The 14,663-nt window shown below is 35.2% G+C and overlaps 1 protein-coding gene across 2 annotated transcripts in view; it reads left to right on the top strand.

Annotated features, from left to right (window-relative positions):
- FZD3 (frizzled class receptor 3) overlaps positions 1-14,663 on the top strand; it is an 86,342-nt gene that overhangs the window by 7,495 nt on the left and 64,184 nt on the right. For both annotated transcript variants that reach the window (XM_044766885.2, XM_044766884.2), the window contains exon 2: positions 511-1,041. In XM_044766885.2, coding sequence (XP_044622820.1) covers positions 853-1,041 — 189 coding nt within the window. In that variant the 5' untranslated portion in view covers positions 511-852. The remainder of the gene's footprint in view (positions 1-510; positions 1,042-14,663) is intronic.

The following is a 14,663-nucleotide window of genomic DNA, read 5'->3' as shown; positions in this document are numbered from 1 at the left end:
TTAGTGTTTAAAACACATTTAGTAAATTTTAAATTCAGTAGCTTAGATTATAAATATGGCAGATATTTAAATAAAATTTAGGACAACAGGATAAGAATTTTTCAAAATGGATGAATTATATCATGACAAATGAAAAATTGCCATCATAGACAAGAAATTAAACCATATGTTATATAAACAACTGAGGGAATAAAATTTGCCTTTAAATGCTGTTCAAAAATTGTTTTAGTATATCTATCGCATAAATGATAAAATAGAAAAGCTATACTATATCTTTGTGGAACACCCTTGTATTTTATCTGTTAGGTCTTTATGATATCTCTTATCAAAGATTGTTTTCTTTTCTTTTTCTGATAGTTTGTTGTTAGTGTATAGAAGCACAACAGATTTTTGTATACTGATTTCGTATCCTGCAACGTTACTGAGTTTATCAAAGATTTTAATATCAACTCCACAATAGTTTGAGAGGAAATGACTAATTTCTCCCATTTTTTAAAAAATCCTTTTCAGATATTTCAGTCAAAGGAAGAAATAGCTCTCCTCCAAAGATGGAATCTGTTGTTTGGGAATGTGGTTGATCAACTTGATATGTTGGCCAAACGTGCCCTATGTAATAAAATGAAAAGAAGAGACAAGATGATGTCATTTTCCCATATTGTGAAACCCAAAACAAATGCCTTTTGTGGGACCAAGCTAACAAACCTCTGACGGCAAAGAATATTTAACTGTTTGAAGAACTTAACAGTAAGATATAGAAGAAGTACTTTCAAGCTGAGACCTGCAGGTGTCTAAAGATCTAAAGTACGTATTGAGTAGGCCTGATCATCCAAATCTCATTCAGATCCAGAAAGGATGGCTATGAGTTGGATTGTCTTCTGTCTTTGGCCCTTGACTATGTTTGTGGAGCATATAGGTGGACACAGTTTGTTTTCTTGTGAACCTATTACCTTGAGGATGTGCCAAGATTTGCCTTATAATACTACCTTCATGCCTAATCTTCTGAATCATTATGACCAACAGACAGCAGCTTTAGCGATGGAGGTAAGACTTGATCTATTCTTTGATATATTTTAGAAAATGATTCTTAATGTTGCCCTGTTAACTAATCCAAGGAATGTGTCTGATAAACAACAGGGAAAGAATATGTTATTTTTAATTTCATCTTGTACATTAAAAAGTTACATATTTAGGTTCAAACTGTAATAGATTGAAGAATTCATGTTTGGGGAATGTTACTCGACTTATTTTTTAGACATTATACTTTTATAAAGAAATTTGAAACACTGGAACATGGGAGATAATAGCCATTTAGAAATTTAAAGTTGTCGAAGTTATGATCTGATTACATCTTTTCTGTTATTTGACTGTTAGTAAAACTTTAGATAAAGAGCAGAATATAATGATCATAATCATAATTGTCATTAGGTATTGAAGGTAACATGGTTTTGAAAAATGAATTCTTTTGTTTAGCCTTATGCTGTTACAGTATTTGAATTTTAGTTTACTTTATTTTATTTTTGGTGAGGAAGATTGGCCCTGAGCTACATCTGTTGCCAATCTTCTTCTTGTTGCTTGAGGAAGATTGTTGCTAAGCTGACGTCAGTGCTGGTCTTCCTCTATTTTGTATGTGGGATGTGGCATTTGTTTTGGGTTTCACAGCATGGCTTGAAGAGTGGTGTGTAGGTCCGCACTTGGGATATGAATCCTTGAACCCTGAGCTGCTGAAATGGAGCATGTGAACTTAACCACTACGTTGCTGGGCTGGCCCAGTATTTGAATTTTCTTAAATACTTAAAATGATTTCCTGGTCTTACCATGTTCATATAAATTTAAGAAAAATAACTCCCAAGCAATGAAAAAGTTTTTGTTGTGTGAATTATCTGTTCTTGACCTCTCAAGTAGGAAGTAGGAATACTTTTGTTTCTAGTATCATTATAAGTCAGTACAACTCCTTTGGAAAGAAAATAGGGTCATAAGAAGCAAGTCATAAAGATATTTGTACTGATTTGGGTTCAGCTTTTGGCTCTGTCGTGTAGTAGCTTTAAGACTTTGGACTTAAGTCACTTAACACATCTGGGCCTTGGTTTCTTCATTTGTGAAAAGGCAGTAATAATAAAAATACCCTCAAAGGGCTCTTAGGATTAAATGAGAGATTTATAAAGTAGCTAGCACAATGCATGACACACAGTAGGTGATCTCCAAATGTTAGTTCTATTCCAAATTCCATTTCTAAATGATCCTAGAGAGAAAGTACTAGAAAGGTGAAGTATTTGTTCCAAATGAACTTGCACCTCTAGTTGTAGGCCTTTAGGCCATTGCTAAAGATGTCATGGTTAAGCTGTCTCTACCCTCTTCTCAAACATGCCCGTGTAGTCTAGATATTTTATTGGCAATGAGGTTGCCTTTGTTTAAACTTCACACATTCTAGGAAGAGCACCTAACTGGGTAATACTTTCTAAGAGAAGGCTCTAGTGATTTGAAGTAATTAATGTTGGGGATAGTTGTTGCATGGTTGCATGGTTGTCATATCAGGACAGTGATGCCACTGACAGAATCATCTGACGGTTTGAGAGTATAAAGTTTCTGTAGTACTAAAGGACATGGAAACTCAGCAGTCAGCAAAACATACTTTCAGATGGAACTAAGGATTCTTGGGTCCTTACAAGGACTCATATCTGTTGATGACACCCTCCACCTCTGATCCAGAAACTTTGGATACTTGTCTGCCAGTTTTTACCAGGAGCAAGTAATCCCAGCACATTCTTGAGTGTTCACTGTGGGACTGAATTGAAAGACATTTTCCTAGGTGTAGCATCTTTCAGCAGGCCCAAGCTTCAGGGTTGCCTGGGGTTCATTCCTGTACTGATGTTTGGTGAGTCAAAATAAGTCCTTGGAACTCTGTATATGGCAGTGAGCTCAGGCTGCACAGATGAGAAAAATTACAGAATTTGGGTTATTTCAAATTTGATTATTCACAATCAACAAGTTGTATGTTCTTTTATTGTTTATAGAGGATTCCTAATCTTATACTTTTAATGAAATTGGGATATGTTTAAATAAATGAGATGTGTCAGTTTATTAAATTGGAAAAGATGATCTTTGCTAGTATATTTATTTCTCTACTCTACCTTCCAAGACATGCACATCTATATACAAACACACACACTAAATTTTTTAAGTTCTTAATTTGATATTTCTCTTTTTCCCCTGAGTATGAGTGGCTTTTGATAGATCAAAAAATTTTCTCATTCCTGTTTCTCAAACCATTTTGAGCTGTCCAAATTGCTAAGTAAATTTTTGGGAGCTGTCCAGCTTGGACAACAAATTGTCAGTAACTGTCTTTACAAGCCCACACGTTATTGGGTATTTGTGATTCTATTGGTAATAAAAGAGATCTGAGGAGCCTTTTCTCCTATGCTGAATAATTAAACCCAGTTGAATAGGAAGGGAACAGTTTAATGGAAAAAGCTCTAAAATAGGGATAGAAGACTTGCATTCTGCCACTAACTAGTTTTGTAACTTCTTTGTGTTGGTTTCCTCCAGGAAGTGAATTTTTTCCCGGTTCATTTTACAGTGTTATTGTTAGGATCAAATGATGTAAGTGATGTATACATATAAGTATATTACAGAACCTTGAAAAGTTAAAATACTGTCTGAATACAGAGCATTATTCTTTGTTGCTGGTCACACTGTTTAATTTCAGTCAGTTTGCAGAACAAGCAATCTTTAATCTCTTTGGAAAGTTGATTGTCTATTTTTTTTTTTTTAAGAAACTAAACCCTATGGGATAATCAGAGGAGAAACTCCTGGGATGGTTTGTGTTTGCCTCCATTTCGTGTTTTCTTTTGTCGTTCTCATTAAAGATTTTCTATAGTGTAGGAAGCTGGCCCTGAGATAGATCCTAGTGGGAACTCAGAACCTGAAAGCTTGCCTATCCTTGGTATCCTTTATGGGTTGTTAAAAACAAAGCATGTTTGAACCGGTCTCTCAATTACCCAGACTAAAATTTTAGCTTTTTTTTCCCCTAACTTTTTATTATGGAAAATTTCAGTTATATAGAAATTTATAGTATCTATATATTTACCTATATAGAAATATAGAATAGTGTAATGAATGCCACATACCCATCACTCAGCTTCAAGAATTATCAACTCATAGCTAGTCTTATTTTATTTATGACTGCACACCCAGCTGGGTTACCTTGAAGCAAATCCCAGACTGCATGGTTTCATTTATAAATATTTCCATATATATCTCTATGAAGTAAAGACTCTTTCAAAATATGGAAACACCATACCTTTATCACTTCCTCAATATCATCAAATATCCAAATAATGTTCAAATTACTCTGAGCGTTTCATGATTTTTTTGTACTTGGTTTAGATCAAGATTCATGAATTGCATTCAATTGATATGTCTCTTGTTTCTTTTAATTTATAGTTTCTCCTTTCTTTCCCCTCTCCCTTTTTTCTTGTAATGTATTTGCCCTGTAGAGTTTCCCATAGTCTTTATTTTGCTGATTAGATCTCTGTGGAGTTATTTACTATCTTCCTGTCTTCTTTTTTGATTTTTTTGAAAGAATACAGTCATGCTTTGCATAATGACAAGGATACATTCTGAGAAAGGCATTGTTAGGCAATTGCATTGTCCTGTGAATATCATGGAGTGTACTTACACAAACCTAGATGGTATAGCCTACTGCACACCTAGGCCATATGGTACAAATCTTATGGGACCACCATCATATATGCAGTCTGTCGCTGACCAAAACGTTATGTGGCACATGACTGCATAGGCATATGATATCTAATTGTCACTCTTTATAGTTTTAGCAGCCATTGATGATCATTTCCGAGATCTATAATTCTATTAGTGGTTTGCAAAATAGTGATATTCTGATTCTGTTATTCTTCATTTCTCAGCTGGGATACTTTATAAACAGAAACTTCCTCTTTGGCTTTTGGACTACTTGAGTTACTTTCGTATACAGTGTATGTGAGAAAGACGGGATAAATACTTGGTTGTTCTCCTTTCTTGATTGCTTTTTAGGATAATGAGTTGATTCCCAAGCATCCTCCAAAGATGACCAATGAGGTTTTTTGTGTTTTTTTTAAGTATCATTATGAACTCATGGATTTTTAACATGTTTCATGTGTTTCAATCCATTGCAGTTGTTATTCTTGTTGGGGCTCAAACTGTTCTGTCTTTGATAGTGGGAGCCTCTCCAAGGTCATTCCTGAGTGTGTTTGACATTCTCTAGTGGTCTCTGATGGCTTCCTTGCTTTCTAGTATAATCTAAGCTCATTTCATAAAATTCTGCTTCAAACCTTGAATCATCAATTTTTCTAGGGAACACTGGTTCCTTTTGGTTGGAAATGATGTTTAGAAATCCACTATCTGAATACTAAGCCTACTGATATGAGGTTAGTCATTTTTAGGCCTGAATTTCATGGACAGAGTGAGAAAGTACTTTTTTTTAACAGAAAGTACATGATAAATTTATACTGATACTTTCAAATAATACTGTAGAGTTTTTATTTAACATTTTAAAATTGTATTTGTGTCTCTTTTCTCTTATACTTAAGCTTTATTATACCCCATACATTATATAATTTCAGAATAATAGCATTACTAACAATATGATTATTGAAAGCAATCATATTGAAAGCAAAGTTTAAGATTTCTTTGTACTTCTTTTTGTCCTTAGGATGTATTTCACCAAGGATGTACAGTCTAATTACTGTGTTTTAAAGTTACTTAAATACTTCTCTGTGTGGTTAAACTCAATACACACGTTATTGTGTTTCATTTTGATTTTGATTTTGAGGAATAACTTTTAAAAAGTTTTTTGGTTTAAATTTATTTTATGTTTTAAAACTTTATGTGTAGAACAAGGTACATTCAGAGAAGTCTAGTTTCTGGCCCTCTTACCTCTACCTTGTTCTTTCCTTCCCCCTAAATGTAGTCATTTAGTTTTTTGTTTGTCCTTCCATTAAAAAATTGTAAATATAGTATAACATTTATATAAAATGTTTATATACTATTTGCCTGTATCTCTATATTCTTTCACTTTTCTTTGATATAGTGTCATATTATTCGTTTTTTCTGTCTTACTTTTTTCACTTAACCAAATATCCTGGCTATTCCATAGTAGTATTTGTAGATATTCCTCAAAAAAATTTTTTTTAATGTATACAGTTCAATGGCATTAAGTACGTTCACCTTGTTATACAATCATCACTATTGTCCTTTAGCACTTTTTCGTATTCTGAAGTTGAAACTCAGTACCCATTAAACAATAACTCCCCGTTCTCCCCTCCCCCCGGTCTCTGCCAACCACCATTCTACTTTCATTTTTTTTCTCTCTGAATTTGACTACGTACCTCATGTAAGTGGAATCATACAATATTTGTCCTTTTGTGACTGGCTTATTTCACTTAGCCTAATGTTGTCAAGGTTCATCCATGTAACATGTGTCAGAATTTCCTTCCTTTTTAAGGCTGAACAATATTCCATTTTATATATATACCACACATTTAGTTTATCCATTCATCCATCAGACACTTGAGTTGCTTTCATCTTTTGGCTACTATAAATAATGCTGCTGAGAACATGTATGTATAGGTATCTGTTCCAGTCTCTGCTTTCAATTTCTTGGGCTATATGCCCAGAAGTGGAATTGCTGGATCATACAATAATTCTGTTTAATTTTTTGAGGAGCCACCTTACTGTTTTCCACAACAGTTGCTCCATTTTACATTCCCACCAGCAGTGTACAAGGGTTCCAGTTTCTCCATCTCCACATCCTCACCAACACTTATTTTCTCTCTTTTTTTTGATAATAGCCATCCTGGTGGGTGCAAGGTGGTTCTCATTTTTTTCGTTCATTTCCTATTGAGGGACATTTGGGTTGTTTGCTGTCTTTTGCTGTTGAAAGTAGAGCTTGTCCTGTTCATCTTTGTATGCCCTACACCTAACAGAGTGCATCACACATAGTAACTGCTAAATAAATTTTGAATGAATTAATGAACCTTATAAAATGTAAATTCCATAAGAGGTGGTAGGTTATGGTTATGGTGCTGTAACTAAGCACTTAATCTTCTGGAGCTGTAAATAGTAGTGTGCTTGGTGGAGGTGGTAATTCCAGTACCAAAGATACCGCTTACCTATGAACACTAGTGTTTTACATTGCCCTTTATTTTTGGTGAAGGTGACTTGAAGCTTTCAACATGTTGTGTTTGCACCGATAAGTGATGTAATTAAGCAAAAGAATAAAGCAAACAATTTTGCCATCTCTAGACCTTTCATGTTCCTTCTGCCTCAATATTCTCTTCTCCATTTTTTTTTTTTTTTGAGAAAGATTAGCCCTGAACTAACTACTGCCAATCCTCCTCCTTTTGCTGGGGAAGACTGGTTCTGAGCTAACATTTATGCCCAACTTCCTCTACTTTATACTTGGGACGCCTACCACAACGTGGCTTTTGCCAAGCAGTGCCATGTCTGCACCGGGGATCCGAACCGGTGAACCCTGGGCTGCCAAGAAGCAGAACGTGCGAACTTAACTGCTGCGCCACCAGGCCAGCCCCACTCTCTTCTCCATTTTTGCCTGTCAAAATTCTAACAGTGGGGCTGGCCCGGTGGTGTAATGGTTAAGTTTGCGTGCTTCACTTCGATGGCCCAGGGTTTGCAGGATTGGAACCCTGGCATGGACCTACACACCATTCATCAAGCCATGCTGTGGTAGCATGCCATATAAAAAAATAGAGGAGATTGGCACAGATGTTTGCTCAGGGTAAATCTTCCTCACACACACAAAATTCTAATACTTGATACATTAATAACTAGGGGAAAAATAATGGTAGATGACAAAACATTATGTATGATTTCCTGTTTTTGTTGGAGAAAAAAATATATGCATTTCATGTCAAGTAAGTGATCTGGAAAGGTTTTTGTTAAGGCCAATAGTGGTTATTCCTGAATTAGCTCAATTTATTAGTGTTTTCTCTGTTCTTTTTTTTATTATTAAAGATGGGCACCTGAGCTAACATCTGTTGCCAATCCTCTTTTCTTTTTCTTCTCCCCCAAGCCGCCCATTATGTAGTTGTATATTCTAGTTGTGAGTACCTCTGCTTGTGCTGTGTGGGACACTGCCTCATCGTGGCCTGATGAGCGGTGCCATGTCTGTGCCCGGTATACAAACCAGAGAAACGCTGGGCCACTGAAGCAGAGTGTGCAAACTTAACCATGCGGCCATGGGGCTGGCCCCTCTTTTCTTCATTTAATGTTTGTATTTTCTGATTTTTCTGTAAGAAACATATTGTGCTTTTAAAATAGTAGAATTACAGGGCCAGCCCTGGGGTCAGGTAATTAAGTTTGCGTGCCCTGCTTCGGTGGGCCAGAGTTTCACCAGTTTAGACCCTGGGCGTGGACATGGCACTGCTCATCAAGCCATGCTGAGGCAGTGTCCTACATAGCACAACTAGAAGGACCTACACCTAGAATATATGGCTATGTACTGGCAGCCTTTGGGGAGAAGAAGAAGAAAGAAAAAAAAGGAAGATTGGCAACAGATGTTAGCTCAGGTGCCAATCTTTGAAAAAATAAAAAATAGTAAAATTAGTACAGAAATTTTATTTTAAAAAATCTCAACTGTCCTTATTTGTCTAGCTCCCAGTTGCAGTACCTAAGACTTAGTATTTATTAAATATATTTTGATTGAATGAATGAAACTATTCAAGAGAGAAGGATCATATGTGGAAGGGATCAGGTGCAGGTGATATTTGAATGGGCCTCTTTTGAAATACAAATAGGTTTTTTTTTTAATAGTTTTTTTAAGATTTTTTTTATTTTTCCCTTTTCTCCCCAAAGCCCCTCGGTACATAGTTGTATATTCTTAGTTGTGGGTCCTTCTAGTTGTGGCACGTGGGATGCCGCCCCAGCATGGCCCGATGAGTGGTGCCATGTTCGCGCCCAGGATTTGAACCAACGAAACACTGGGCCGCTACAGTGGAGTGCACGAACTTAGCCACTCAGCCATGGGGCCGGCCCCCCTTTTTTTTTTTAAAGATTTTATTTTTTTTCGTTTTTCTCCCCAAAGCCCTCCGGTACATAGTTGTATATTCTTAGTTGTGGGTCCTTCGAGTTGTGGCGTGTGGGATGCTGCCTCAGCGTGGCTCCATGAGTGGTGCCATGTCCCGCGCCCAGGATTCGAACTGACGAAACACTGGGCCGCCTGCAGTGGAGCACGTGAGCTTAGCCACGGGGCTGGCCCCAAGACAAACAGGTTTTTTGTTGTGTGTGGTTCTTTTTTTTTTTTTAAGAGAATAGTATAATATACCGCTATACTAATAGTTACTAATGGTTTGTGGATAAGCATTTTAGGAAATGAAATTTCTTTGATTATATTTATTCTTGGCATTCAGGGTTTGTGTCTTTAGAAAACAGACGTTATCCAGTAGATTTACTTCTCTTATTATCTTTTGATTAGGTTAATATTAATAAGGTGGTTTTCTCTAAGCAAACAACAATCTAGTGAAGTGGCTTGAGAAGCTTATTTCTGTGACAGGAATACCAGCCAGGAATTAAGAAGCTTCTAAATTGAAGAATCTACACACAAGTATTGGAGAATTAATTTCATTTAGTTATTTCTGACTTTAGAAAAAAACAATAGCAGCTTTTAAAATTTTTAATTGATTTTCTTGTGTGACAAATCACTTTAAAGGAATACCGTAAAAATACTTGTTTTAAATTAAATAATTAAGTATCATGGAATTTGGTTTGTAAAGTTTTGTCTTTTGAGACAGACCATAATTCATAACTGTTCATGATCTTTGAAATATTAAAAGTTTACTTCCTAAAGAAAAGTCAGATTTTATGGGCTGCTCTGGGGACTCTCCTTTGACTTAAGAAGATAAATATACTCCTGTGATAATGGCATATTTCTGCAAACCAACTCACTGACAGACTATTGGAAAGTATTTAATATGCTATCACAAGACATTTTTAAAAATTAAGATTTGTAAAAGAAAAGCATATCAATGGGATTAAAGGTATTTTACAAACCTAGAATTTTTTTTTTATATACAGAGTACTTAAAGTTTTGGACCTTTTCTCATTAGGAATTTTGTGACAGAAAAGGAGTTTGAAAAAGCTGTTATTTTTAATCACTTAAAATTATTCTAAAAAGTTATTTTTGAATTTTTTATTCTAATTTGGATCTGAAATAGAATGAATGCCATTTTTGAATTTTCAAAGCCATCCCACATTTGGTTTCACATTTAGTGAATAATCATAGTATTCCCAACCCAGTGTGATACAGTTTCTATGGTTACCAGACCCTTTGTAGAGTGACAAAGATTGGAATTCTGATTCTCATGAGTCAAATTTTGGCCTTTGACTCTGTCCCCTTTTCACACCCTTTGCGAAGCTTGGGCTGTTGCTCTGCTTGAAGGTTGTCAGCTAGCAGGTTCCTATGGTAACAGGAATGGAAATTTGAAAGAAGAAAGAGAATGGGAGCACAAAGGCTTGGTTGATTTGAATTTGAACAAAGAATGGAAGGTTCCATGTTGTGTACCTTTGTTGTAGAAACCAGAAATTTAATTTTAGAAAGTTACTTTTCAGTTTGTAAACTTCCTATACCCTAGGCTTAATTTAATGAACAAAAGTGTTACTGTTTAAGGAAGTACTCAGTAAGAATCTTTTAAAATTTAATCAGATAAACTTTCTTTTTTCTACTTCATGGAGCTTTAATAATATTCCTTATATATTTGTTCTCAACTTTACAATATTCAGGCTACCTCATTCAATTTTGATTTTGCTGAGGTTAAAAATTGTTAGGGTTAAAATCAAGGCAATTTGCATGTTTGAAAAATATTAATATTTTTATTTGTTTTTATGTAACAGCTTTGTTGAGGTATAATTTGTGTACAATAAACTGCACCCATTTAAAGTGTTGAATTTGATAAGTTTTGACAGTTGTATATACCCATGAAACCGTCACCACAATCGAGATACGGAACATTTCCATCACCTTAAAAGCTTCCCTGTGTCCTTTGTAGTCCAGTCCCCTGTTGACTCCCTGCTCCAAGCAACCACTTATCTGCTTTCTGTCACTATGGATTAGTTTCATTTTCTAGCGTTTTATATAAGTGTAATCACACAGTACCTACTTTTTTGTGTCTGGTTTCTTTCACCTAGCATAAGGATTTTGAGATTCATCCTTGTTTTGTTTTGCTTTTTAAAAACATCATTCACGTTGACTTTCTCACTTGGCAGTTGTGAACAGAGAATTCGGCAGTGTTCCCATCAAATGGGGCTCATCAAACAGGCCTTCTACAGCTCTGTTAATCTGCAACTCGTCCCTAACCTTCTTTTAAGCTTTCATTTACTGAGTGTTCTGTATGCTGACTATTTTATATGTTCTTATCTATGTGTTATTAAGACCATTTTACAGAGGAGAAAACTGAAGTTTAGAGAGGTTAAGTAGAACCAATTTGTTAAGTTCAAGGGCTCTGGATAAGAATGCCAAGATTTGACTCTTAGGTCTGTCTTTGTAGCTCTGTGATCTTGGGCAAGTTACTTAACTTTCTGTGTGTCATTTTCTTCACATGTATTATAAAATAAGATTAATAATAATGGGACCTCCCATGGGATTGTTGAAAGCATTAAGTGAGATAATGTTTGCAATGCACTTAGAACACCACCTGGCCTATAGTGTCAGTAAATGCTAGCCGAGATATTACACTAGGTACTTATAGCTAATAAGTAGCAGAAGCATAAACTTGTAACTTTAGGCTCAGTGCACGCTGTGCAAAATAGGCATTCAAATCAATTTATAATTCATGATGGGGCTCACTTTTACTAACATAGTAACATAACAATTTGGATTAGTTGGCATTTTTTGTATTTCTAAGTACCAAGTAAGTTGGACACTTGGTTATGAGATATATATATATATATATATATATATATATATATATATATAGTGTTTGTACAGACATCAGCATGTGAATATAATGCATTTTTTTAATTTTTAATTTTAAAATAATTATAGACTCACAGGAATTTGCAAAAAGAGTACAGAGATTCTGTGTACTCTCCCTAGTTTCACCCAATCTTACTACTTTATGTAACTATTTTACAGTATCAAACCATGGAAATTAATAGTAGTACAATCTACAGACCTTATCATATTTCACCAGTTTTTACAGGTACAGTCACGTGCTGCATAATGATGTTTCAGTCAACAATGGACTGCAAATACTATGGTGGTCCCCTAACATTGGTTCCATATAGCCTAATGATGCATTTCTCAGAACGTATCCCCATTGTTAAGTGACTCATGACTGTTTCATTTGTGTGTGTGTGTGTATATGCACGTATGTGTATTTGTAGTCTTTGCAATTTTATCACGTGTATAAATTCACATACCCACTGCTATAGTGAAAGATACAGAACTGTTTAACACCACCAAGGAGCTCCCTTGTGCTTCCTTTCTCCCTTTGCTCCTTTGCTAATCCCAAGCAACCACTAATTTGTTCTTTATCTCTAATTTTGTCATTTCAAGAATGTTATATAAGTAGAATCATACAGTATGTAATGTTTTGAGATTGACTTTTTAAATTTAGCATAATACCCTTAAGATTCATACAAGTTGTTAGAAGTATCAGTAGTCATTGTTTTTAATTACTGAGTAGTATTCCATTGTAGAGATGTACCACAATTTGTTTAACCAATTACTCATTGAAGGACAGTGAGTTAGTTCCAACTCTTTGCCACAGCAAATAAAGCTGCTATGAACATTCGTGTACAGGTTTTTGTGCAGACGTAAGTTTTCATTTTTTGAGGGAATAAATGTCCAGGAATGTGGTTGCTGGATCGTATGATGAGCTTATGTTTGGATTTTTAAGAAACTGATGAACTGTATTGTATAGTGGTTGTACTATTTTACGTTCCTACCAGCAATGTATGAGAGATTATTTCCTCTGAATTCTTACCACCACTTCGTATTTTCACTATTTTGTATTTCAGCTTTTCTAATATGATGTAGTGATACCTCATGCAGTTTTAATTTGCATTTCCCTTGTGACTAATGATATTGAACATCCTTTCATATGTTATTTACCATTCATATATCCTCTTTGGTGAAATATCTGTTCATGTCTTTTGTTCATTTTCCAATTGAATTATTTGTTTTTTATTTTTGAGTTTTGAGAGTTCTTTATATATGCTAGATACAAATCCTTTGTTGGGTATGTGGTTTGCAAATAGTTTATCCTAGTCTGTAGCTTATCGTTTCATCCTCTTAACAAGGTCTTTAGGAGAACAGAAGTTTTAAGTTTTAATGAAGTCCAGTTTACCAGTCTTTTCTTTTATGGATCATGCTTTTGGTATCATTTCTAAGAACTCTTCAGCCTAGGTCTGAAAGGTTTTCTCTCTATTTTTTTTTTAATTTTACAGTTTTATGTCTTATATTTAAATCTATGATCAGTTCTGAGTTAATTTGTGTAAGGTCTGGTTCATTTTTTTTTAGGTATAAATATCCACTAGCTTCAGCACCATTTTTTGAAAAGACTGTCTATCCTTCCAATTTCTTTTGCTCCTTCATCAAAATCCAGGTGGCCGTCCTTGTGTGGATTTATATCTAGGTTCTCTATTCTGTTCTATTGATCTTTGTGTCTCTCTCTCCACCGATACCACAGTGTCTTGATTACTGTTAGCTATATAGTAAGTCTTAAAATTGGATAGTATGATCCTTTCCACTTTCTTTTTCAAAATTGTTTCAGCTATTCTACTTCCCTTGTTTTTTCATATAAATTTTAGAATAAGCTTATCTTTATCTGCTAAAAGTCATGCTGGGTTTTGATAGAAATTTCATTAAATCGGAGATCATTTAGGGGACAACTAACATCGCTACTTGGTGAATCTCAGATCCATAAACAGCGTTGTTTTGGGTTAAATTGAGTCTCTCTAAAATTTATATGCTGAAGTCCTAACCCGCAGAACCTCAATATGTGACCTTTCTGGAAATAGGGTCATTCCAAATGTAATCAGTTAAAATGAGGTCATACTGGAGTAGGGAGGGGCGCCTAATGCAATATGACTAGTGTCCTTATAAAAGGGAAATTTGGACACAGACACCACAGAGGGACAATGATGTGAAGAGGCACAGGGATAATGCTGTGTAAAGACTGGATTTATGCTGCTGCAAGCCAAGGAACTACCAGAAGCTAGGAGAGAGGCCAGGAACAGCTTCTTCCCCAACACCCTCAGAGGAAGCATGGCTCTGCTGACACCTTGATCTTGGACCGCTAACTTCCAGAAATGTGATACAATGAATTTCTGTTGTTTAAGCCACTCAGTTGGTGGTACTTCGTTACAGCAGCCCTAGCAAACTAATGCTAGTGTATATCTGTCCATTTATTTGTATCTTCCTATATCTTCCTTGATTTCTTTCATCAGCATTTTATAGTTTCCAGCATACAAGTCCTATATATGTTTTGTTGGATTTATACCCAAGTATTTCTTTCTTTTCTTTATTTTTTTTAGTGATTATAAATGTATTGTTTTAATTTAGTTTCTGCATGCTCATTATTTTTAGAAATACAATTTTTTTGTATGTTTCTCTTGTATCCTACAACCTTGCTGAACTCACTCACTAGTTC

Source organism: Equus asinus, chromosome 3, assembly GCF_041296235.1.
Source record: "Equus asinus isolate D_3611 breed Donkey chromosome 3, EquAss-T2T_v2, whole genome shotgun sequence".
NCBI classification, from domain to species: domain Eukaryota; kingdom Metazoa; phylum Chordata; class Mammalia; order Perissodactyla; family Equidae; genus Equus; species Equus asinus.
This window is presented reverse-complemented; position numbering and strand designations above follow the sequence as displayed.